The 27,336-nt window shown below is 39.1% G+C and overlaps 1 protein-coding gene across 15 annotated transcripts; it reads left to right on the top strand.

Moving 5' to 3' along the window:
• Window positions 1-236: 236 nt before the first annotated feature.
• mef2d (myocyte enhancer factor 2d) lies at window positions 237-25,664 on the top strand. 15 transcript variants are annotated; one of them, XM_084138992.1, is made up of 10 exons: window positions 237-597; window positions 5,102-5,309; window positions 6,590-6,646; window positions 9,786-9,964; window positions 15,205-15,234; window positions 17,206-17,320; window positions 17,661-17,877; window positions 19,499-19,567; window positions 21,644-21,694; window positions 23,336-25,664. In XM_084138992.1, the coding sequence occupies exons 1-10, from the start codon at window positions 358-360 to the stop codon at window positions 23,715-23,717; spliced, it is 1,548 nt and encodes a 515-aa protein (XP_083995118.1). In that variant the 5' UTR covers window positions 237-357; the 3' UTR covers window positions 23,718-25,664. The 15 variants fall into 15 exon arrangements, with proteins under 15 accessions (XP_083995118.1, XP_083995111.1, XP_083995119.1 ...); XM_084138985.1 differs by having other exon boundaries at window positions 15,205-15,233; window positions 17,196-17,320; XM_084138988.1 differs by lacking the exon at window positions 237-597 and adding an exon at window positions 670-828.
• The last annotated feature ends 1,672 nt before the right edge of the window (window positions 25,665-27,336 follow it).

Genomic DNA, 27,336 nt, shown 5'->3' on the forward strand with positions numbered 1-27,336 from the left:
GTCAGTTTGTTTTATGCTATATTTTCTTTTGCACATCTTTTATGTCACTGTGACCTCTGTGAGCAGGAAGAAAGCAGTGCTGAAAACTGTTTTCTCTTCAGCCTCGATACCCCCCATCAAAGCTACTTAGAGAAAATCTTGTTTGGAAAATCTTCTCAAAAAAAAGAAAGAAGAGAGGCTGTTTTCAGGCTGAAACCGATAAACTGAGTTTCTCTCTTTTTCAGCCTCATCTTACTTATTTCCAGCACACAGTTGTCAAATGGGCTATGCAGTTTCATCTTTTCCCAAGTCATGGTGTAAAATTGAACTTATCCTCTTCACACTCTCATCAAACATTTTGCCGATGTACAGTGTCGCATGTTACTCTATTGGTTTAATAAATCACTGCTTCTCTCTGATTGTCATTTTGTGTTTCTAAGTGTGAAATGTGCTCCTCTCCCTTTCTTCTCCGAATGCTTTAAGACGTTGAGAAAGAAAGGCTTTAACGGTTGCAACAGTCCAGAGCCAGACGGGGACGATTCGATCGACCAAAGTCCGTTACAGGAGGACAAATTCCGCAAGAGCGAGGAGCTGGACATCCTCTTCAAACGCTACGGAGTGAGTATTCCTCTTTACCTTGTCGTTCTAACCTCCCTCCTTCTCTTTCTTCCCCTCTGTCTCTCTCCTGTCCTCGGTTGGAAATAAACCAAGGCTCTGAACAAGAAAGAGCACCGGGATTCGGAGAGCCCAGACCCCGAGGAGCCGTTCTCCCTCACGCCTCGCACAGAGGAGAAGTACAAAAAGATAGACGAGGAGTTTGATAAAATGATGCAGAGCTATAGGCTTTCAGTGAGTACCCGTGTGAAGAGGCCTGCTGTAGGCCCCGGCAACCAACTCACACAGCCTGCTGTCGGCCCGGCAACCAACTCACAGAGCACCTAGCAACCATCTCTCACCCCATTCCCCTCCTACCACCCCTCAATCCCCTCTGAATGTGTGTGCTTGGGCAAGGAGAGGGCAGTCGGGGGCGAGAGGACGAGTGTGGGCCGCATCCCTTTGATCCTCACAATCCACTTTTTCAAATGCGCTTGTGATTTATAGCTCTCTTGATTCTGTGTGCTGTTGTTTCGTGTTTTCTGCGATGACTGATGCTTGTATCGCATTTGCCAGGAATAGACTTCTGACTCATCTGGGTCCCGTTTAAGGCGTCAGTGAAGATAATTTTCATTAAGTCACTGTCAAAAATGCTTTATGCATGAGACCTGCATGAGAAATCTCTTCTCAGGAGGTACAAAAACAAGAAAAAGAACGTGCTGCTCGCTATCTCAATAAATCAATCGTGGGCCCAAGTTTGATATCATTTACATGTTGAACGTGATTCAACATGACGTGGGCAGCAAAGACGAATTAGTGTAGTGACTAGCGTTCTCTTTCCTCTTTAATGCTAATGGGTCTGGAAATGAGAAATAACTTGAAAAGAGTTTCGTCGCCTGACGAAGGGCCAGTTTTCCTCTCTCTTGCACCCATCCCGCTCTCCTCCCAGTGCACCATTCCCCACCCGGAGCACAAAGAGAATCATCCAGCACCTCGCTCTTTCTCTGCCACATAATCCCAGCATGAGCACCCGAGGAAGCAAAGCTAAAACCTTAATCCCTCTCGCTAGGGACACCCAGCAGCATGTGTACTACGAGCTCTACTTAACAGGCCGGAAAATCATCAGTCTGTAATGAGTTTTTAGATATTCACAACTAACGGTCTGACACTAACTGTCTGGCAACCTGCAGTGGATAAAGTTGGATTGTGAGAGGGAAATTTACTTTAGGTTGTTGTTGTTGTTTGTTTTTTGAAGAAACATTAAGTAGAAACGGTAGCTTTATTTTCTGGTAATGTTTTTAATATCAACTTGGAGTAATATCAGTGGTATAATCAGTGATTTTTATTATTATTCATTTTGTATTGGTTTATGCTGGATAAACTCTACCATTCAAAAGTTTGGGGTCAGCAGGATATTTTTTTGAAAGAAATTAATAATTTAATTAACAAGGATGCATTATATTGATCAAAAGGTTTCTATTTTTTATTCATTGAAGAATCCTGAATCATGGTTCTACTAAAATATTAACAGCACAGCTGTTTTCAACATTGATAGAAATAATAAATGTTTCTTGAGCACCAAATCAGTGTGTTAGAATGATTTCTGAAGGGTGACACTGAAGACTGGAGTAATGATGCTGAAAATTCAGCTTTGTCATCACAGTTAAGGAATAATTCAAATAGAAACAGTTATTTTAAATTCTAATAATATTTTCTAATACTACTGTTTTTACTGTATTTTTGTTCAAATTAATGCAGCCTTGGTGAGCATAAGAGATTTCTTTTATAAACATAAACAATTCTTACCAACTCCAAACTTTTGAACGGTAGTATATATCAGTTGATTTGGGATATTTAGATGTTACATCTAGAATTCTGAAGTGAAATAAAGTAGCGTGATAAGATTACATTCATTTAAATGAATTTGTATTATTATTATTAAAGAGAGAGATTGTGAGTGTGAATTACCTGCTTAAATTTAGTGTTTACACGTGTGCGGCAAATTCCGATCTGTGTCAAATGTGATTTAAAAACATCAGATTTTTTTGTGCCAGTGTAAATGCAGCCTAAAGTTTTTGATCGGATATGGTTGGATAAGACCCCAATTAAATCTACTGAGTATAAATTGCCCCTGAAAGATCATTCCTCATGTGCACTGTGATCTGCAGTAAGCTCCAATCCAATAGGACTTCATGTTAATATAATTGCCAACTTGTTTCCCAAACCAGTCAGTCTTTCTCACTTCACTGGTCACGCTCTTTCTCGACGTCACACAGACTGTTTTTCAGTACCAAGTGTCATTCCAGTAACAGTTGTCTATCGCCTCTCTGTGTGTCTAGACCGATATTATCTTCAGTCTGTTGTATTTATCTTCAGTTGTTGAAGGCACATTCAGATGTGTAAGATTGCACTTTCTGGCTGAGAAATTAGAGACTAGCACACTAGATTTTTTTGTATATATTCAGATGACGTGTGTTAGGTGCTCCAAATTTTAAAACCAGCTGCTCGCCTCACACTGACTCTACTCTGCCCTGCCCTCCCTTCACCCTGCCTGGCCTGCGTGCAGTGCTGGAACTTAGTTGCTGTTTCGTCCACAGGCTTAGTGAGTAGCATGCTATGCTACATGGGTTACTCCCTCTAGAACTGTAGCTCATATGTATTTACCCTGGAATATTCCTTTAAAATAGCTTTGGCATCTTCTTAAAATAACAGTTTGTATAGCAGATGCAGGCCCATACTCTTATATAGAACAAAGCTGTCGGAGGTCAAAACCTCACTGTGATTTTACAGATATTTTAATTTATTCAGTATTGGTTGATATTGGATATTAATTGTGCTGGACATTTCCTGTTTTTTGTTTTAAAATTAAATTACATTTGCTATCATCTAACACTCACTTAAAGTTAATCTTCCAAAAATACTAATTATTTAATTACACTTAAAAAATACTAATTATTTAATTACACTGTTAAATGTAATCTTTAGCAAATATAAAATACACAACTGTATATTATATTATCATACTGTACATTATAAATTTGTGTTGCCCAATGTTTAAAAATGGCTGATTTAATACATTTAGTGTTTTAAAAAAAAAATTATTAAGCAAAATAGTATAGAATTGCTAACACTTTACAGTGAAATTCTATTTGTTAACATTAGTCAACATGAACTAACAATGCATTTATTAATCGTGATTCATTTCAGCATTTACTAATACATTATTAAAATCAAAAGTTGTGTCTGTTAATATTATTTAATGGACCTGAGCTTACATTAACTAACAATGAACAGTTTTATTTTTATTAACTAACGATAAAAAAGATGAATAAATACTGTAACATGTATTGCTCATTATTCAATACATGTTACAGTATTGATACATGCATTAACCAATGTTAACTAATGGAACCTTATTGTAAAGTGTTACCACAGAATTGTAATACCGGCCATTTATTGTTAACATCCATATGTGGAGGTTAAAACCCCGTTCTCACTCTTAGGGACTATAATCATCGTACTTCAAACTACATTTTTCTGCCGACGCTCAGACAGAGAGGCGACAGAAGAAAGGGAGAAGGACAGAGAAACAGCCAGACTATCAAACTGGGTCCCACTCAGAACACAGGAGGCCTAGTGTGGCCCACATTCTAATTTTAGAGGCCCTGGTTTTGCTGAGGATCATGGGAAAATGGGTCTCCATCTGAGCATCTGGACAGTTTGAGTCCACGCTGAGTGCCGAAGCTGGCTAATTGCGCTTCATAAAGCACGAGAACGAAGATCGGCTGACTCAGGAGTTGTCACGGACACATGCCCCTTGTTTGAAACACCTGAGCCTACCCTGTGCGCTGGGATATTCCCCAGAGCCATATTATCAGTTTAAGGACAACTGTTGCAGACTAAAATTGGGTATAATGCTGGGGTACAAAACAAAACAGGTCCTAATGCTCTATCAGATGCCAAAAGCAAACAAGAAATGGTGCTAATATCTCCATACTGAAATCTCAGATGGCCAGACTGTACATTTTTTATGAATCATCAAAATACTAGTGTCCGGGATGCCTGGAGACTGTAGTGTGTACACCGTGAGTTTTCAGAATCTTAGCTTGAATGTGTGGTATGGATAAAATGTGCTCATAAACTGCTGTTGAAATTGAATTCTCAACTGAAATGAGTAGAGGCTTGGACCCGGAAACAGCATTCCTTACGTCACGACGTAATAAGCGAATAGTGTTCAAATTTACAGTAACTATAAATGCTGGATGATTCAGAGAAATCTGGATGGAAGTGGAGCGAAGCTTTTTTCCTTTTCCTTCCGTTTCCAGTCTGGACCATTCGCGCAGTTTTTAAGTCTTACAAAATTAACTCTGCACCTCGTAGCTTCACATGCTCTGCTTTGGAGATGTTTGCACAAGTCACTGCATGCTATTAAAACCAGTGCGTGTCCGTTTGTGTGTAGTCTTGATGTACATGCAGGTGTGCGAAGTAAAGCCGCTAACCGTTTCCCTCTCTATCTGTGCTTTCTCAGTCCACAGTGCCACCACCCACTTTCTCCATGCCAGTCACAGTACCGGTGTCCAATCAGAGCCCTCTGCCATTCAGCAATCCCAGCAGCCTCGTCACCACTTCCTTCGTCACCTCCACTCTCACAGACCCGCGCCTGCTGTCGCCACAGCAACCGCAGCTCCAGAGGAACACGGTGTCTCCAGTCTTGCCACAGAGACCTGCCAGCGCAGGTAAAAGATCAATGGTGCCGACTACCCGTAAGCAAAGCAGGAAGGAGGAAATAGTAACTCATGTTGTGTACATGCGCTTATAATGTTTGCCTGTGGGTGTCGGATTACCCGGAGCAGCTGTTACTCAGACACACCACTGATTTATGCTTAAAAGTGTCTGTCAAACCATCATCTAATCTGCTCTGGAGTGGTTACAGAGTGTACTGATCACTTTTTATTAATGCTTGCGCAATACATTGGTATGATACCATACTTGGCCTCTACATGCCACTTTCACTTTCATTTAGTTACATTAATGCCTCGTTTCCACCGAGCGGTACAGGACAGTACAGTACGATTCGGGACGGTAAACCCTGATCTGGCTTGCGTTCCCACTGCCAACATTAGCCTTACTTGATATGCATGGTGTATGTCAGAAAGTAGCGATCGACGTCATAATGTGTCAAAATCCAAAATGAAAATCGTTTTGGCAGCTTGGTTTCAATAAAAACTGTTTTTGAACTAACAAGGAAGTTCTGATACTTACAGGTTATTTTTATAGTACAATGGCCTCTTATATATATATGTATACATGATCCCTTTAATGGACCTGTTGTGTGTATTGCTTTAATGCATCAACCAGCATTAATAAATAAAACCTTATTGTGGTGTATTTTGTAACTGTAATTGTAACACCAGCCATTTCTCTGTTATCAGCCATAACATAAAAATAATTATCACCTTTGTTTTGGACAGACTTTTAATATTTATGCATCCCTAAGGCATGCAATCTCACTTCAGCCCATTCTGTGAAGTTTTCTGTTCAGTATTTCAGTATCAGCTTACAAACATACAGTATAAGCCGTTTTAAACCTGGTATCAACATCTCGAGAGATGCAGTTGTTAACAAGGTTCAATGCATCTCATTTTGATGCATATCGAATATGTGGTGTAAACACTAATGTCTTCTGATGCACCCTTGAAAACTCAAAGGATTACTGACTGATGTAACACATAATCACTGTTAGGAAGGAAAATGCTTGATCGAATCATTTTAGAATGGAATAGAAGCTTTTATTGCTACAAGGCAGGAATGGTGGTAGGCACAGCTTTTGGAACATACATGAGATGGTGTTTAAAAGTGCACATGGGCAATTGTATAATAGCATGTACAATATATACACTATATCGTTCAAAAGTTTGGGGTCAAATGTATTTCCTTACATTTGGTTCAAAATACAAAGAGAGCCTGTAGTCTGTAGATTTCAGCCTTCCTGTAAGCTATTCTGTCTTTTTTCCAGGTGCCCTTCTGGGAGGTGACCTCAACCATTCAAATGGAGCATGCCCAAGCCCTGTGGGTAAGTTTTCCTTCCTACCAAGCAGACGGCCCCAATAAAACCTCTTCATTTTCACCTGAATAATGCATCAGTCTGAGTCAAACTGCTTAAAATTGAAGGGCACGCTTAAGACCTGCAGAGTGGAGTGAGGGTTTTCAGTCTCATCCGATAAGATATGATCTGATCTGACTGTGATTATGAGAATGACAGCAGCTCCATGAAGGTTGTCCGGACACACAAATCTGAAAGCGAGTGATCAGAGAGACTATCGGACATCCACCATACGCTCACACACCTGTTCGCGCGTGACAGCTGAAGCTCACACTCTGTTCCTCCAAGCATGCCTGTAAACACCCTCATGGGACCATGGGGCACGAGTGACAAAAATGCTATGGGTCAACACCATGCATGTCAATTTTCCTACTCCGTCTTTCCATTTCCCTTTGTCATCGTTTGCTTTTTTCTCTTTTCTGTTTCTGTGCTCCTGAATACCTGTCTTCCCATCCTCTTTCCCTCTCAGCTGTTCTTCATATCTCACACATGACAGTCTGAATAGCCAGCTTAAACCAGCACGCTCCGTCCCTTCCCCTCCCCCTCTGTCACACTCCCTTCTCTCCTCCCAGCCAATCTTGACAGTCCCTGACAGCTGTTGGTTCTCCTGCCTCTGATCTTCAGATAGCACATGAAGTCTCATGGACATTTTAAGTGGGCATTTAAAATGTGAACATTTAATCAGTAAAGAGGCTGAAGGCCTTTGTGGAGTCACTTAAAAAGAATAACTTCCATGGTTTCTTGGAGGTTGTGTGTGTATTCTTTGGCACATTCCACAAAATGGCACATTTAGTATTCCGTGCCCTTTTTTTTCTTTAACTTTAACTTAACTTTTTTTTAAAGCGTTAGGCCAACTTTTAAACTTAAACCTAAATTTGACCAAGCATGAAAGGCTGTTAAAATTAAACAAAAAAGATTATTGACATAATCTTCCATTTTTATTTTTTTCATTTAAGAAACTTTCTCAGCTCTTACCATACTGCTTTTCCTTGTCCATTACCAATCCTTGTCTCTCATTCGCTCTCTCTCTCTCTCTCTCTCTCTCTGACCATTTCCCCTCCCTTCCCTCAATTCTCAGCTGTTGCTCTGGGAATGTCAGCATTGACGTCATGTAGCATTCCTACCATTCCCATGAGAGAGAGGGACAGAGAGCGAGAGAGACATGGACAGAGTCGAAAAGAAAAAGGCAGTCAGACCTTTGAAGTGGAGATTAACAGAGGCCGGGGCTTACAACCAACACACTTATTTACTAACACAGCACACTCACATATACACACTCATATCTACTGTATTTACCATTATACTCTCTGACCCAAGTTCATAGAGCATAAACAAGTGTGTTTATACACATGTTTCTGTCCCAGCCAGACTAAAAACCAGACTGATCTTGAAGCTGTGTTTCCTGGGGCAGAGAACAGCTGAGCACGTCTCTTCTCTGCTGCCAAGGAATTGCAGCTCCCTTTGCAATCTCTTTCCATTCAGAGCTGCTGACGCGGTGGTTGTTTTCACACACACACACGTCTAGCAGAGCAAAACGCAGTTGTTGTTGCCCTGTAACCGGAGCTCAGATGGGATAAAATGTCAAACTGCAAGTCTCTCCAGTCTGAAACTCTTAAAATCATTCAGAAACTGAGGACATCTACTTTTGAGATAGACTTGATAGACTTTATTTTAATTTAGTTTCGTTTTTTAAAGCGTCAACACAGCACATTTTAGAAGCAAGTAGAGGATACTGGGATTGATTGGCAGAGATTTCATACTTTATTCAAAATCTCTGGTGTTAAAAATATTAAGATGATCCAGCAATGTAAAAAAAGAACATTCTTAAGTAAAATAAAAGTTTAATGTAAAAGTGTTTTTAAAATGTTTGAACACAGTTGGCACAGATTGTGGGGTTGATTGACTGTGTTAAAATGATAAACTAAAAATAATACTGTTTTTACAATTAATGTAATTATTGTCTGAAATGATTCAGATAATTCAGATTGGTTTTATATAAATATATATAAATACATTATATAATTGTTATTTTTATAAACCAGATTACACTCTTTTCATAAATAAAGTTTGTCAGAACTCATAATTTATCACAGACTTATATCTGAATATAACTGGTTCCTTTTTTCAATTAATTAACCCATTTCATGTATTTTCATATTTTTTCAAATGTAAATACTTTATTTCTTTTTGTTTTTGTCTTTATGGGATGTCTTAGAATCCATGAGTGTGAATCAGCACCCCTTAAGACCCAGAAATTTAACCTGTGCCATTAAAATCTTGTCGCCAACCAATCCTGTCTCCCCTACAGCAGCAAGTTAAAATTGCATTGCTAAAAATATTTGTAGTATAAATATTTGAGATATTTCTGTTCAGCTGAGACATCAGTGGGTTGCCATAGCACTAGTGAGTGACGTTCAAGTTGTGTTGGGAGAGTAGTGTTATTTGGTTCCAGAATGTGGGAAAACATTGGGAAAATCCCCAGTCTCTCTCTCTCTCTCTCTCTCTCTCTCTATTTCTCAGCCATGCTCTGAAACCACACACATATTTTGCCTTCCTGTGAAAACACTGCCCTTGAGTCAGATTAGATCAAGCATTACAAGTGCTACAACGTTATAAACAAAATAGAGCGAAAATATTTCAATAACAAAGCTGAGAAGAAAGTCGAGGAACAGGATAAACTAGTGTCAGTTAGATCCCTCCAATCCCTTCCCTGTGTGTGTCTGCTTGTGCGTGCGTTTCCTCCCATAAAGGAATGCAGTTCTCCAACCTAAAAAACAGTCATTATTAATCCTCCAATTACAACATAATAGAGTTGTAATCCTAAAAATAACAGAGGATTTAGTTTGCAGCACAAAGTGTTGGAAAACACATCTGCCGTGGTGAGGGAGACACTAATAGGATTATTTTTTCCCTGGTGGGTAATTATTGTGTTTTTCATCAATACAAATTACAGAAAATATGACCACAGTCGTGTATCTTGATTTTGTTTTCATAAAATGCACAAGTGTTTCTTAGGGTCGATGAGAAAGAAAGCAACCAAGGTCTTTATTTGGAAATCTCTTCGTTGACATTTCTCTGTCTTTTCCTCATTTTCTTTCTTGTTCTGTAGCCAATGGTTACGTCAGTGCCAGGGCCTCCCCAGGACTCCTTTCAGTCTCCAACGGCAACAGCATGGGGAAAGTAGTCCCGGCTAAATCTCCCCCTCCATCCAGCACTCAGATGGTGAACAGTCGCAAACCGGACCTTCGGGTCATCACCTCTCAGAGCAGCAAGGGCCTCATGCAGCTGGTGAGCACTTCCACATTGCTCTACGGGAGACTTGTTGGGTCAAACATCATCAAATCTGGAAGCTATGTTACAGTTTAATGAAAATATATGAGGGCTAATGCTCTCATTGTTATTCTACACAATAATTTTTCACGAGGACCATGAGAAGGGAAGGGAAAGTAAAGCTGTCAGACTGAGCTGATTCATATACGTCTGTCTGTCTACTCTCAGTATGTGTGTGCGTGTGTGTGTGCATGTGTGACCTCGTTTACACCTTGTGTTGTGATGCGTTCACAAGTGGGCAGTACTAAATACAGGTGCAAGTACAAGAAGATTTGTAATCGCAATACACTACTAATTTGTAGATTTAAGTGTTTTAAACTGCTGGTTTCAAGGAGCTTTTTTTTTTTTTTAATGTGTGTGTATTTATATATATTTATTTATTTATGAAAAATAAATAAAAATGTTATATATATATACACACTAGGGGTGTAACGGTACACAAACATGATGGTTCGGTACGTACCTTGGTTTTTAAGTTGTGGTTCGGTACAGCAGGGAGTAAACTAAACACAAAATTGCTTCTTTTATCTTTTTTTTATTAAACAGTTTTTTTATTTTTTTTTTTATTTATTATTTTTTACAAATATGTCTCTGTGTTTAAATAAATTTAATTATAATTAACATTTTCTTAAGGATTTAAAAAAAAAATCTATCTTGGATAATGCTGTAAACTATATAGGGAGCCCTTAATTACACATTACTATAATATTAAAGGTTACAATTAAAAACAGAGGCCAAATTAGTAAATTCAGTTGCTATTTATTTTTAGATATAATAATGAACGCTCAAATAAAAAAAATAAAAAAACATGTAAATTGAACATAAGGCAGGTTTTCTTCTAACTTCTTTTCTACTCCAATTTATTTTTGAAATAACGTTATAATCATTGACACAGTGGCTGTCATAACTTGTTAATGAGGCAAGTGTAGAGAGAGGAAAGTGTAGAGAGAGGAAAAAACGCTTACATATGTCATTTTGGTGATCAAACATTAGTTTTAAGGGATAAAAATTATTGACTACAGGCCAGGGGGATATATTTAAGTAAATATAATGAATAGGCTAATATAACTTAGTGCATATATACGAAATGCTACTCTCTAGAGTTCATTTCTCTAGCGAACTAACCTGCTGTCGACACTAAATGCCAGGGGTAAATGTAATGCTACGTGAGAGATTATTCTCAAGCTGTTTTATTGATATCTTTCCACAGTTGAAACGCTTGTTGAGAGATGTAAACATATCGATCATCATCTTTTCTTCTTCTGCGTTTTTTACTGGTAGCAAACAGTAGTGATGGGCGGATCGATCCTTAAGTATCGATACTTCGATACTGACGTGGTATCGAAAAGGATCGATCCTCACATAAAAATATCGATCCAAATGTGTGTTTTTTTACCAGTAATTTTTTATTAATTTAGCACGCAATTCAGTGCATAAAATAAGCTTCTAAGTGGAAAAATAATCGAATGTTAGCGGATAATTGTGTAGGATCATTTATATACTGTCTATGTGTAGGATAGAACTTTTTCTCCTAGTCATCTGGATACAAGACGAAACCAATCAATCACAAAGAGCGTTCGATGCTGGTGCTTCGCTGAGCTCACAGGCCCAGTGCGTTTGGGAAATGAAGCCTTGCTTAGATGACAGAGAAACAATCCGGTTATTTCGCAATAAACAAACCAAAAGTGTACATAACGGTTCAAAATGTTGACGTCAGTAAGATTTTTTTTAATGAAATTAATATTTTTATTCAACAAGGATCGATGCATTAATTTGATCAAAAGTGACAGTCAAGGTAGACTGTTAAAAAAAAATCTACTTCATATAAATGCTGTTCTTTCAACTTTGTTCATCAAATATTTCTGTATAAATGTATCATGGTTTCCACAAAATTATGAAACTGTTTTCAACATTGATAATAATAAGAAATGTTTCCTGAGCAACAAATCAGCATATTGAAATGAAATATCATCATGACTGGATTAACGATGCCGAAAATTCAGCTTTGATCACATGGATAAATTACAGTTTACTATGGCATAGAAAACAGATAGCCTTTGTTAAATTGTAATATTACAGTTTTTACTGTAGGCTATTTTTGATCAAATAAATGCAGAAGAGAATTAAAAATCTTACAGACCCCAAACTTTTGAACAGTAGGCTAGTAGTAGGCTAGTACTATAATTAGGGTAGTTTTGTAAAAGTCACTGACTAATTACAGGCGAGTTGAGAGCACAAATCACAAAATATTTAGGGCTAGTAGTTATGAAAACGTATTCAGATTTAGCATATTAATGATGCATTCACCTCATAAATCATGACACATGGCTCTAGCACAGGAAAGTGCATACAAGTTCAAGTGCATGCTTTTAAAATAAAAAAGTATTGGTATCGGTATCGATATCGGCGATACTGGCCCTGTATTTACTTGGTATCGGATCGATACCGAAATTTGCAGTATCGCCCATCACTAGCAAACAGCGCTGCATTATCGCGCGCGCCCCCTTCTGGATTGGAGTGTGGATCGCCTGTGACTGAATGTATTCGTCGTGCGACTGCATGCTCCGTACCGTACGGTTCGGGACGAATACACGTTTCCACTGAGCAGTACGGTACGGTTCGGGTCTGTTAACCATGATCTGGCTAGCGTTTCCACTGCCAACAGTACCCTTACTTGATAGGTGTGGTGTTTCAATCGACGTCATTTTCGCGCGAAGAAGAACATAGTAAACTACAATGGATGACATACAGCAGATCTTGTTCTTGCTCCTCGACATGTTTGTCACAAGAAGACAAGCGCCGACATTAGGCTTTTCTCAATATCAAGTACGCAAAGTTTGTACTTGCCATGTGCGACTCCTACATGCAAATGGTACAGCGCGTTCTTAAAGCGTCGCTCAGCTCGCTCTGCTAACGTTACTCCGGTTATCTCTGTTACTACATTTTAAGCAACAATAAAACGAAATATGTTATAAAACACCACTCTGCCTCTTTTCGTTTTCATTTAAATAAATTAAACATTATAGGGACACAAATGTGGTTCATGCGCAACGCATATTGATTATTCACTGCACGTTATACGTTATTCTATTTATAACAAAACGAAATTTAAAACACAACCCTAACGTTACCTCTTTTCGTTTAAATAAAAAAATTACACATATTCCAGGCAATATATGCATTTGTACAAATGTTGTAATAAACATCAGTGATAATCTTGTAATAAAAAAATAACAAGAAACCATATTTCTTTTTGTAAAATTTCAGTTTTATCAATAATAGCCAATATAAAAGTTTAAGTAAAAGGTACAAGAAGCTATACAATAAGAAATAAAGCAAACAATTCAGTCAAATATCCAAATGCAGCGCTCTAGTCTAACATTACAACAGTAAAGTTAAATACAAATAGCCTATAATATGAAACTAAACTTAGCCCTCAGCCAAAACGATTGACAGGGAACAAATTATATATTCACGAGACCAAAGATCGCCCGTTAGGTCTACACAAGACGAATCACAACCGGGGGAAAAAAAATATCATCTTTATAAATCAGGGATGTGATTTTTCCGGATTAATCCGGAATTCCGGATTTTCCAACCTGAAAATGTGACCTACGTGAATCATGCAGATCTGTAAAAAAAACAAACACCGGGCGGCACGTCAACATGGTTACAGATGGCAGAGAGATGCAATCTTTCCCCGCCCAGCGAGTGCTTGAAGTGCGTCAGAAACAGAGCGCGCGCGCGATCAGTTGTTGGTAATTTATTGTGTAGCGTGCGCGACGCCGCATCCATATAGACAGCATTGCTTTTTTTTGAGGGCGCTTAACACACAGGCTCGCAGAAACGGGCCTGGCAGCTCGCGCCAGTTCTAGACACGGTGAAAGTTTCCTGATTGTGACGGATGGCCGAATTTACATGACACATTATAAATGAGCATTATAATATATGATATTATCTCAGTATATTTTCCTGCTTTTTTGTCCTTAGCCAATCACATGCCTGATAAATAAACAGATTTGAGCTTTTAACAACTACATTCTCGCCTGAAAAACTCTTAAAATTACATTTCGTGACACAGTAACAGTAGTATTATATTAAACTCTATATTAAAAAATGGCGCTTCTTATGTTGTCATTCCCCTTGTAGCACGCGCAAGTGACGATTCTCTGTCAACCAATCGACGTCCTGCAGTGAGTCTAGCTCCACCTTTTAGTACCGTACCACTGTGCTAGGTACCCCAATGGAAGGGTACCTAAAAAGTGGTACGGTACGGTTCGGCATTTTGGTAGCCTACCATTCACAACTTTTGATAGTGGAAACGCAAATAAATGCGTACCGTTCCGTACCGTACCGTACCGCTCAGTGGAAACGAGCCATAATATACACACAGTAGTGGCCAAAAGTGATGCCCAGCCTAGGAAAAATGACATCTTTGAAATATTTTTCAAAATTGGACTTTGTAAGCATATTGCGTAGTTGTGCTTCCAGTCAATTGTTTTATTAGTGATAACGCAATGAAACATGGCAAATTTTGCTGACTTTTTTTTTTTTTTGTCCAGGCTGTCATACAAAGAAATTATGAACATTTGCTAAAACAAGAGAGGGAACCAATGAAATAATTATAACTGATTATGATGTAGTCAGTGTATGCTTTTCTCTTTGAGCTCTTTGCTTGTCTATGCATTTTTTTTGTATAGGTAAAATAAAACCTATAGCTGTAGTTTGCCCTTTTTTTACCAAATAATTTTGTCAGATAATAAATACCTTAACCAAGTTTAGTGTTTTGTTCTTCCCTAATATTTATTATAGTCATTTAAAACAAATCCCCTCTTGACATTGCATTTGGCCACTACTGTATATATTATGTGTGCATAACATGCAGTGATTATTTAAATAATCATCATTATGTTTTTTTTTGTTTTTTTATTAGTGAATTTTTCAATTAGTTTAACATTTAAAAAGTATATTTGGAAGTAACAGAATGCCTCCAATAATTGTGCTATAAACATGCAGTATCATGCTGATGTAGTGAGTAATAGATGCAGTCATGAGGTCTGAGACCCTTCACATGAAATCTGATCAGAAGTGGTTACTGCCAGTTGTGTTCGTATCGAGATGAAAACCAAGTGTAAAACGGGGCTTGTGTGTGTGTTGGAGTTGTAATCTCTGTTTTCTATTTGTTTCTGGCCTCGCAGACAGATGAAGAGCTGGAGTTGGTGAGTGAGGTGAATACAGCTCAATTCTTTTGACTGTTGTGCTGTGAACGGTCTTATTTCACAAACAAATGTTTGCTGAATGATTTATGGATGTTGTGTATTTAACGTGTCATTTTCTGTCCATTTTTGTGCATTTTTCACTGATCAAATCGTATTGGTTAAACAATTTTTTATTGTATTGAAGAACACACTGTTTTTCATGTATGATCTAATTTGCGGTCAGTGAATTGGAGTTAAATGCGTGCTGTTTATTCAGTTGCAGGCTGACTGCCTGATTATTGTGTGCAGTTTTAAATGAGTGCACACACACACACTCAAGGCGAAATGCACATAAGCATGGGTTGATCTCACATGAGTCAGACACACTAGATCAAACGTGGAGCGCATCGGAGCAGAAGCCCTCACTCCAAAGATCAATTTGTCTGTCTCTCTCCCACCTTCTTTCACTTCTTGATGTCTTTTCCTCTAATGATTGTTGTCCAATGACACATTAAGTGTAGTGCATGTCCATCTGAGTTTTGGGGGGTTTCAGTCATCTCAGCATCTGTATCTGTGAGTGTGTGCATGAATCATGGGAGTCTGTTGACTGTAAAAGTGGCCTCTATCTTTATCCCCTTATAAAATTAAGAAGGGTTTAAATGTAAATGTTTGACGCTGGTTTACCCTGAAGTCAAAGTCTGCAATTTGTTATCTTGTGTTTTGTAGTGAAGTGTTTTTTTTTTCTTGCATGATTCAGATAAGGGCTCAACAATGAGGATTTTTTTGTGTGTGTGGTGAATTTTTAATTCCCAAGCCGACATTTTCAACAGCCCCACCACATAATATGATTACACACACACACACACACATTTTTTTGGATACTTCCAAGACTATCAAAGGTCCTCCTCAATGTCCTCATCAATTTCCTTGGTGCCATATTTAATTGAGCAGAATTCACAACAATGCTCAATACATCATACAAAACCAAAAGATGTTCTGACAGATCATCCAACTGACCCGAAACACTTTCAGACTGGCCCTTGACCATCCTTATTGTTGAGCTCTTCAGAGTTGTAGGACATTTATCTCAGTAGCTACGTTTACATGGACACCTTTTGTTTCATTGTTGATTGATTGAATCCGAACGTAGTGTTTACATGAATAACGTGACCGGGTTGATGTGTGCGTTTGTGTCCGAAACAAGGACTGGTGGGACATTGTCCTGCTCCACTTCACAGACGATGAGTGGAAGGAGAATTTTAGAATGAAGTTTTCAATCTGATCAAGTGTTTACATGTCCTCTCGATCGGATTAGAAAAGGTTTAAACCACCCCTACAATCCGAATGACATTTTAATCGGTTTTGGCCAATTCATTCTGATTGACGTGGTTGCATATGACTTTTTTTATTCCGACTGTGCTGATTACAACCGGATTATTAGGGTCCATGTAAATGCGGCTACTGTTTTACACTCGGCTGAGAGTCTAGAGAGATGTTTAGAGTGACAGTCTGAAGCTGTGGAGCTTACGTTGTTGTTTATATGGACCGGTTGATTATTACTATTCTTAAGATGGCTTTTAGTACTTTAACTCCCAGATTCACAGACAAGGTTTAAGCTAGTCCCAGACTGAAATGTATGTTTGAGCTGTTTTAACTGAAAGCAACTTGCGCTGGCGTATCTTAAAATATGTCAGTGCCAATGTTTTGTCTCAAGATGCACACCAGTAATGTTTTTTTTGTCTAAGGCACGTTTATAAAAGCTACTTAAATGCCCTAATTGAACTAAGGCCTAATCCTGGCTTAATCTAAACCCTGTCTGTGAAACCTGGCCTATGATGATCTAAACTATTTAATCTTCAGAAGTGTCTGGAATTTGAAGATTGTGTACATACACAAGTCTTCCAGAGATGTTTGTGTCCTTTCTTTTCCTTGCCCGGAAAGTCAACTCTTGGTACTTTTGACTCTATCGCTCTCTGTTTTTCTCTCTCTCTGGCTTTCCAGAACGCTCAGCGATTAGGCGCCTCTCAAGTGACCCAGCCTCTTACCACACCAGTGGTTTCCGTGGCAACGCCAAGCCTCCTGACTCCATTCTCCATGCCAACCGCCTACAACACAGGTGAGAGTGACATAATGGGGAGAAGCCAAGACATCCGTCACTTTGCAGGCCAGCACAGATTTGAGAGAAATAAACACGGCCATGCTTTAGTTAACACTTCAGAGAGATGCTTGCAGAGGCCATGGTCCATTCATCTCTTTTACTTGCTGTCGTTCATTCTTTCACACCTGTTCTTTACCTCTCTTTCGAGGCTAGATTTATCACTGGAATTTATTTGGAGCATAAAAAGAAACGATAACTGAATATACATGTTATATTATCACAACTGTAGGAATCAGAGGCCATAAATAGAATTCAGTAAATAGGTATACATTAAATGTTCTTCTTTGTTTTCATGCAGAGTACCAGCTAACAAGTGCAGATCTCACAGCCCTCCAGGCCTTTACGCCGTCGGGTGCACTGTTGCCAAGCAACATGACCACTTGGCAACAGCAGCCATCCGTATCCCAGCAACAACAGCAGCAGCCATCCGTATCCCAGCAACAGTCTCAGCAGCAGCAACAACAGCAGCAGCAACAGCCACAGCAGCTAACTCTGGCCTCCCTCAGTAATCTTGTGTACGTCTCATGCCTTTTACAAACTCTGTCTCTTGCTCTCACTTACTCACACGTGCACCTGGTTCTTCTCTAACCACATGTCCATAGTGTGAGGCCACATGCACCACATCTACTTCCTGTCTACAGTGGAGAGAAGTTTCAGTGATATACGCCCCTCTAGTCTTGAGCTAAAACTCTTCGATTGTCTTGATGTTTTACCTTTAGCTACATCTAACTAGATAGAAGTTTAGTGGCCGACACTTCACAATCAAATTTATATGTTAACATAGTTAATGCAAAAGATAACATGAAATAAAATTTAAAATACTCTATAGTTCAGAAGTTTATTAAAATCTTACTGACCCTACTTTTATTCAGCAAGAATGCATTCAATTGTTCAAAATTCGTAGACGTTTATAATTTTACAAAAGATTTAATGTTGATCTTTTAAAACATTTTCAACAATATTTCAAGTAGAAAGCAGTTATTTTAAATTGTAATAATACTTCACAATATTGCTGTTTTTACTGTATTTTTGATCAAATAAAGGCAGCCTTGGTGAGCATAAGAAACTGAAAAATGCATGTTTACAGCATTTATTCATTTAATGTATTGTTAATTTCTACATAAACTAATACATTTCAACATTGCAAGATGTATAAATGAATTTAGTTAAATTATCATTAATCTAGATGATAACAAAACAAAAAAGTGTTCATTGTCAGTTTATGATACCTAATGGAATAACGAATTAAACCTAAAGGTAAAGTGTTAGCATTAAGCGTTAAGCTAACATATATTTTTTAGAAACTGCATTAGCACAAACTAGTGTCCTTCCTAGACAGAATTTTTGGGCGTTATCGTCTAGGTAGTCAGCTCTTGCATTTTGACACGTGTCCACTGTAAACTGTTGGGAATTATTACATATTAATCTGCAATTTTATTCACACTAGATAGAACCGTAACACTTTAATCAAGTTGTACTTTGTGTCTCTCTGCTCTATCAGCTATAGAGATAACATCGCAGCTGCTCTATAACTCAAAACTGTGTTACAGGGGCATCTAGACGGCCTGAATATGATGTTACATGTTCAGGATGTGAATAAAATGTACAGGGCAGAACAGCTGAATGCCTGCGCTACCTATTTTCTCTTTATGCATCACATAATAGCCCAAGGCTCAGGTCAAAGGCAGCTGTACGCTGCATTATTAGCCAGACACATACATCTACCTTGCTGTGAATTTGCTCCGTTTTTTTTTTTTTTTTTTTATATATCCTTCAGCGGTATAGGAGAGGCCATGATCTCATAGCAATCACTTGGAACAAGAACGATCTAACGATCATCGGTAGCACACAACCTAAAGCCTGCGTATTCTCCCTTGGAGATTGACCTAAATAACTCTCTTTCGGTCTCACACAGACGTTTTCCTCTTTTTCTTCCTCTTTCTCTCCTCCCTATGGGGGGCGAACATCGAGGTGTTCTAGCCTGCTTTTAATGCCTGCTAACAGCGGGGTTAGCGCTGCGCTACGCTCTCATTAGCGTGACTGTTCGCTTCTGTTAATGCTGTGTACAGATTTTCAGATTTCTGGAGCAGGTCTAACCTGCCGTGTGTTTGTGTGCTTTCTCTCATTTGTTTACAGCATGTGGGGCTCAGACAAACAGAACGGAGAGATGGCTCACTGCATCTCTGGTCTAGCTGCTAATCTCAGGTGAATGGGGTCCCACGGGCACTCTGTGTCCGCCAGTCAAACCGTGGGCTCTCTGTGTTAGCCAGTCATATTCTGTGGGTGCTCTGTGTCGGCCTATTATGCACCGCTGTCCTGTCTGTCACCGGCCACGGCCTAGTTGTCATGGTTACCGTCTCTGGCCGTGCTGAAGAATGTTCACGCTTTCGTCGTCTCGCAGATGACCATTTCATCATCTGAGTCTCTCTTCATTAAATCCAACTTTGTGTCTTTTTATCTTTTTCTTGTTCATTGCTTATTGTCCAGTGTCCTATGCGTGACAAACAGATTTACACAATGCATTTTTCTAATGAATCTAGCACATTGGTGCCCTGATAACTGAGCAGGTAGAGATTAGAATTTAAAAGTAGGACAGATTAGAATTTAAAAGTAGATCTCCATCATGTCCTCCCAAGTGGGTCAGGACTCTCTGGGGTTCATTCGTCCGTCCGTTTGTAACCTGCTGCATGGCCACACGTTCATCATGCCAGCAGATCCTGCTCTGAACCACCTCAAGCACCACATATTATATAAACCAGGCTGTTTAACACAACAGGTCAAGGCTTAAAATGCTGATCATTTGATCAACAGCAATGCATCATATTAAACATTATATGTCTATTTATTTTATTTATAGTAGCAATAAAGTTATATTCACATATTGGCACTGGAGACGACTTATTTTCACATTCCCGTTCTGGTAAATGCCATTTTAATATGATATGTGCACATTATTTTTAGTCATTTGCTAAGAAAGTGACTGCTGAAGAGCATAAATGTATATGACGATTGATTTGTGTGTTTTTTTTTTAAACAATTGACCTATCGCTAAGCCCTGCTTATAAAAATAAAATTGCAATTGCTGCTTTTCACAGTATTACTAGATAAGACTCTTTTCTACTGTAAGGTTATGAAGAATCTGTTTGTATAGATAGCTTCAAAGAGAATTGTAAAGAAATTACCTAATAATATGGCGTATCCAGGATACAGGTGGTATTTGTTTACCAAGTTATAAAAAATAAAAAAAAAGTTCAAGCTTTATATTATTTGCCAAATGAACATGAAAGCATCAGTAGTTTATTGTTAAATAATTTACATGTTGATTCAGGTCATAGTACAATCAGTAGAAATTAGATTAGAAATGTTATCAGTTGTAGAATAATGTTTTTTTAATTTTTACCACTTTAAAAGCCCATTTACTGAAAGTTGTACTGATCGTTCTTATTGGACGTTCTGTAAAGCTTCAGGACAGTAACCAAGAGAGCCTAGCTAATTCCTTACTTTATTATATAATGTTAATGTTCATTTTGGAATTTTACCTCCATAACTTGCATTTTTCTGTGAATTTAATTGTAACTTCTCTCATAGACCTCAAGGGGGCGTAAGAGTATTTTTAATTTCATCTAATATTTGATGTCCTCTCTACTCTCAGTTCAAAGAAGAAAATATTAATACAAATATGCTGTATGTGTTAGGTTTAGCAGGACTGAGAATATTTTCATGTTTTCAGTGCAGCCGTGAGCCGATTTCATTGATCAGTAATGCGGTGTCCTCTATCATTTGAACTTTATCAGGACTTCCCACTCTCCTGGTAGCAGCTGCTGCGTTCTCTGCAAATATACAGTGAATTTCAAATGAATTTCTCTCTCGTTATGCCTGAGAAACTGTCATTACGTCCCACTGTTGCCCAGACTTCCTGTTCATTCTAATATAAATGCTAATGGAGCCGTGGGAGCTCCCCGCTGCTCCGCCACCCTGTCTTATGTTCTCATGACATCAAATCATTTTCCCTTGTGCCGGCCTTTCCTGACCAGACTGGGGTGAAGACTCGCTCTTTCCGCTATGCATGAGGGTGGGATATTTATTTCTGTTTTTGGAAGTAAGCATTGAGTTGGGTTTTCTTTCTCCTGCTGAATAAACAGTCCATGTTAACTGTCCATAGACATCCGTCTGTCTCTGAACTGTTGTAGATGAGTAAATGCTGACATGTACGTGTGTGTTTGACATGACGTTGATTATTGCAGATGCTAGAGTGGGTTTTGCCTGTGTCTCTCTCTGCAGTGTGACCTCTCAGGGCAGCTTACTCTTGGGCAGGGAGGAAGGGATCAGCTGGTACTGTATCTGGCGTTTCCTCTCTCCGTCTCTCTCTGTTTGTTGTCTGACTTGTGGCCGTTTTCTACGGTCAATGACGCTAACTTTCGTGCTCTCTCTTGGTTTTCTCTCTCTATCAGTCTCTGGCTGCTTGGGCTGTAGGAAGCTGGGCTTTGTCTTTGTCAGTGATTTGCTGAGTTGGCCTTTCTTTCTGTTTTGCATTAGAACATACTGAAACAGCACCTGCAGCATCATCAATCAACCTGTACAGGCCCACAAGACCAAACTCTCTCTTTCACAACCCTCTCACCCGCTCTCTTTATCTCTTTTTACATTTGTTCACTTACATGTGTTTTCTTTAAACAAAAACATTTAGCTTTTTTGTCTTCCTGTTTACTGTTCCACTTATTTGTACTTCGCTTTCTTTTCTCGTGCCTTTCCTTTCTTCCCACTTTTTGATCTCTGCTACTTTTCCATTTTCTTTTCTCTTCCATATTCATTTCTTTCATTTCCACTTCCTTTTCACTTTCCTTCTTTTCTTTTCCATTCCTTTACAAATTCTTTCCCCTTTCCTTTCTTACCTTGCGTTACCTTACCTTTCCTCCTCTCCTCTCCTCTCTTTCCATTCCCATTTACTTTACTTTTTCGATTTCTTTTTTCCTCTTTCTTTTTACTTTTCTTTCTTTTCCCTTTTAGTTTCCTTTTCCTTTCTTTCTTCCCTCCTCTCCTCTCATCTTCTTCCATTTCCATTCTCTTTCCTTTTTCGATTCCTTATTATATTCTTTTTCATTTAATTTCATTCTCCATTTCCTTCCTTTAGTTTTTTTCTTTTTTTTCTTCTTTTTTTCATTTTCCCTTCCATTCCCATCCCATCGCTTCCCTCCTTTTCCTTTTTCTTTACTATTTCGATTACTCTTCTTATTTTCTTTTTCATTTAATTTCCTCTTCCATGCCGTTTCCTTTCCTATTCCACTATATCCTGTCCTTTTTCCATATTTTCCTTTCCTCTTCCTTTTCACTTCTGTTTCTTTGTCCTTTTAGTTTCCATTTCCTTTTTTCTTTCTTTGCCCTTTTGTTTCCTTTTCCTTTTGACTTCCTTTTCTTTTCCAATTTTCCTTTAATTTTCTTTTCCTGTTTTCCTTTTCCCTTCCATTTCCAATTCCTTTCCTCCTTTTCTGTTCATTTTCCTCTCCTCTCCTCTCCTCTCCTCTCCTCTCCTCTCCTCTCCTCTCCTCTCCTCTCCTCTTCTGGAAAACCACTGAAATAGCTTTGAGTAATCCCAACATAAATAATACACTACTGTAAATACATAGGTTTGGCTGCAGCCTAATTACACACATAAACAAACACACTCACTGCAGTTGAGGGTATGTGGCATGTTGTGATGTGTGAAAGGAGGCTGACCAAGTCGTGACTGCATGGCTAGCAGGAGTTAAGTGACAGAGATAACTTGTCTGGCTTCTGTGCATTTTATAGCTGCTTTATTGTACTATTATTTTTTTGTATACTAAAATGTGGCTGTACAAAGGTAGTGCAAAACATGATAAAGTTGTGGGTAACGTTGCTGTTTGTCGTATTTAAAATGTATGCTTTTGTAAGACATCAGGTGTCCCCTCTTTATTAGTGATGTTGATTCTTCTTCTCTTTCTCCTTCTACCATAGGCCCGTGGGAACGATCCCTCATGGAGCTACTCTGACGGTTAACACTAACCCCCATGTCAGCATCAAATCCGAGCCGGTGTCTCCTAACCGGGATCGCAGCACCCCTAATTCCACCGGCGGGGCATCGGGCCTAACTGTGACCCAGTATCACAGTGGGACGCAGCGTTTGGAGCCCACCGGCCGCTCTCCGGTCGACAGCATCAGCAGTAACGGCAGCTCTTATGAGGGAAGCGACCGAGACGACGGTGGGCAGCCGCGCCCTCCCGATTTCAACTCGGCCGGCCTGGGTCTCCTCCGAGCTTCCGGAGAGCAATCGTCCCAAGCGGAGCAGCAGGAGTCAGCCAATGTGAAACGCATGAGACTGGACACCTGGGTCACATAAACGCTGAAGGAGAGTGCGAGAGAGCTGCTCTCTTACCAGCACATACACACACACACACACTGACATAAACACACCCCTAGTGGCACCTGCTTTCAGCAGCCAATCTCAGTCCGCACTTAGACACATGCATGCGCCTGTCTCTCTGTCTCTCTCTCTTCCTGTCTCTCTCACTCTTGTCTCACTCTCAGACACACTCATATTTACTGGTGTGTGTGTATATATTTCTATAAAATATGCATATATGATCACACACACACACTAGATCTTCACACACACACACAGTTGCCAATCCAGGTGTAAACGTGTTGACGTATACGAGACTGAAGAGATGTACAAGGCGGAAGGGCTTTTGGTCGCATCTCTGATATCCCCCGCCCCTGCTCAGAGAGGCCGTCCGGATCTCAGATCAACTTTCACAGGCCTTACCGTCGACCTGATCGGAGTTCAGCGGCACTGCTCTGTCAAAACGCCATAACAACTGCTTATGTTGCATAGACAAGCCTGTCGATCTCTATTTTTTTGTATCTATTTCTCTTTTGTTTTGTTTTGTTTTTGTATGAATGGTTGTATTTGCCATTTATCTTCTCGACTGACTCTTTCTCTCTTTCTGTTTTTCTTTTCCTGGTTTTTTGACTATCTGCTTGAGCAGCTGCCTTTAGAATCGCCCCCGTTCCTGTTGTAACAACTTTAGCATAAAATCTTTATCTTTGTTTTTCTAACTGCGCAAAAATTAGCATAGTTTGCTTGGTGTGTGGTGTGGTGTGGTGTGTGTGTGTGTGTGTGTCAGCTGTGAGACGGAGGTGCTCATTCATTCAATTGCTAAACACAATTCAGCCAAAAAAAACACCCATCTTTCGTTGTATCATAACCTCACACCAGTCCCCTCGCTTGCGCACTAGATGCGCGCGTCTATCGGCGGGGCTCGAAGCGCGGACGCCGCTCCGCATCCTCAATTTTCTGCGCACGCGTGGACCGTAAACGTAGTGTCGTTGATGGAAATGTAGATCTATCTGTACTAATGAGATCCAGGCGCGCAGGAAACGGACATGTTCGTATCGGCCTGCAGTGTGTGGCTGCATTTACGAGAGCAGCGGTCTGCCACATTATGCTATATTTATTGTTTTGTCTGGCTGTGTAATTCAGAGATTAATTAGCTAACTTTATGGGACGGGTATGCTTTATTATTGTTTGTAAGATTCCATGAAAAATAAAAAGCGGTCAAAAAAGTGAGTTGTTTAACTCAGGATGCCGGGTTTTTAGATGTTTGAGATCATGTATATACGAAATTTCTCAGTGTTTCAGTACCAGGTTTATGTATAGCAAAAAGAGTTGGTGGCAAACGCGCGTCTCAGCTAGGTCAGCTAAGAAAGAGATGGAGGTTGTGTAGCGCTGCGTGTGTGAGAAGCGTTGAGATTGTACATAGCGATGTATGTTCACATATATTCTGCTGGGTCTTTCTGAAACAGCGCTGTAATCTCAGTGGAACCGTCTCTGTCAACCTCTACCTGTAAATAAACTGTACCGTGTTATAAGTTATCAAGGTGGAGAGGCAGATGAAGGAGGATTTGACTGTTTTTAATGCGTGACTCTTTTCCGTCGTTTTTATCCTGATGGCGTGCACTTTAAAATCGTTCCCCCTTATCCGCTCGCACACCTTCAGACACACAAGTGAGGAATTTCCTCGCATTATCATTTACACGATCAGTCCACTTTTTGATTACCTGTCAATTTTACACATCTATCTCCCAACAGAGCGATTCCCTGACGGCTTGGAAGGGAACGCAGTCTCCTTTCACCCATAAGACGTTTAAAAGCATTCAGGGAAGGACGTTTCGTTTTTGTTTTGTTTTTTGGCTTATATTGCACTTCACGTGTTTAACCGTGAACAATAATAGAAGAAAAATGTCACGTTTTGTAAAAAAAAAAAGAAGAAAAAAAAGAAAGAAATGAAGAAAAAAGACAACAAATAAAAAAGAATGTTGTACTGAAATCTAGATTAGGCTTTACACGTGTTGCAGATGTGACAATTATGTACACAAATCGTTTTCTGTGCATTAGTGTATTCTCTAAGTGACAAAGATGAAGGACGAGTTTTGAAAAATTACGCGTGCTGAAGGGAAATGGGGTTCAAAATGATTTCAGATATGTTGTATTCCCCTCTAAAACTATGACTTTAAGTGTTAGTAAGGTTAAGGTGAGACTCACCTGTCCGTCATTGGCTTCTCTACCTCTCCTTCCATCCTCTCGTATCTTCTCTTTCTCTCCTTTCCTCCACTCGTTCACTCACAGAGGATGACAGAAGCCATTTCATTTCACCTCAACAGGTGGCCCACCTTTTGTTAAACCAGATTCCACACACACACACACACACTCACACACATGATGGATGCAGTACCGGGAGGCGGTGAGAGTAAGCGTTCGTTCGGACTCACCACAGACGTGCGTTCGTATCCCTTCGACTGAGGTTCTAGAGCTACTGGGCGGATGTTTTCTAGAACTGCATCATAGCAGAGCGAGGCTTCTGCAGCGCACCCGTTGACTTAAAGACTGTTGTGTCCTGAGCTTTGAACAAATGCAGTGATTTCTATATGTACGTTTATAAGGTGACAGCCTGATCCTCGAGGCCGATGCGCCCGGGATGGTCGATTTCAAGGCTAAGACGACGTTCGAAAAGCTCTCTTGAAGACCTCGTGATAAAATTAGGAATCTGAGTAATCAAAGAAAAGACAATCGTCCGGTGAATAGTTCACTTTGGTCCCTGTATTCCCTTTGTATGATGTCTAGAGATTCTCACATACTTTTTCTCGTGTTAATTTGTGCTGGTGACAGTTTTATTGTCTGTTTTTAATATAATTGTTACGATGATTATCATTACCATTATGATTATCGTCACAGATGGTAATAATAATGATACATTTAGAAAGACGGTTTTTATTTTTTGTTTTTTTGTTTTTTTTTGTGTAGGTTAGACATCCTGTTTTCTTTTTCTTTTCTTTTCTTTTATTAAATATGAATATTATATAAATATATTTTCGTTTTAATTTTTTGTTGTTTTCTTTTTCTTTTTTGTTCTTCAAAGGGGTGTTACTAATATTGCACGATTTATTAAGTAAAACAAAACCGTTGTAGTAATATTAGTACTTATTGCTAATTGAGGGAAGCGATAAAACAGGTTCGATAGAATGACCAGTTCAATGCTGCAATTTTTAGTCAATTGTACAATAGTATCTACACATAGTTAAGGTGGGACATCCACACATTTAATTTATTCTGATCAGACACAATGCATGGGCGTCAGACAAGCAAAGAATGAGTCATATTCTAAATAAACTGAAATGTAATTTCAATAAGAATATACAACACACAAAACTAGAATAGAAATTGAAGAAAAAAGTTTAAAAAAGAAAAATTATAGCTAATATATTGTGTTCGGCTAGTCTGCTTTGAGTTTTGTTGTAAAAAAAGAAAAGAAAAAAAAGATGTTGTTTTCGGAGAATGATATACAGTTTGTGTATATTTTCATAAACAAAGTATGCACTGATATGTTATTACAAATTCTATACTGCTTTTACAAAAGAGTGTTTGTTATTGTACCAAAGTATCCATTGTCCTTTATGAC

This window comes from Abramis brama (genome assembly GCF_963993115.1).
Source record: "Abramis brama genome assembly, contig: SCAFFOLD_140, whole genome shotgun sequence".
NCBI lineage: Eukaryota > Metazoa > Chordata > Actinopteri > Cypriniformes > Leuciscidae > Abramis > Abramis brama.

What these genes read in the sequence shown, in the direction of transcription:
- mef2d (XM_084138985.1), top strand. Translation starts at nt 358, where the DNA reads ATGTTACTCTATTGGTTTAATAAATCACTGCTTCTCTCTGATTGTCAT. An exon ending in ACAGAGACCTGCCAGCGCAG is followed by an intron (nt 5,310 to 6,589) that starts GTAAAAGATCAA and finishes TCTTTTTTCCAG; the next exon opens with GTGCCCTTCTGGGAGGTGAC. An exon ending in AGGGAGGAAGGGATCAGCTG is followed by an intron (nt 21,695 to 23,335) that starts GTACTGTATCTG and finishes CTTCTACCATAG; the next exon opens with GCCCGTGGGAACGATCCCTC.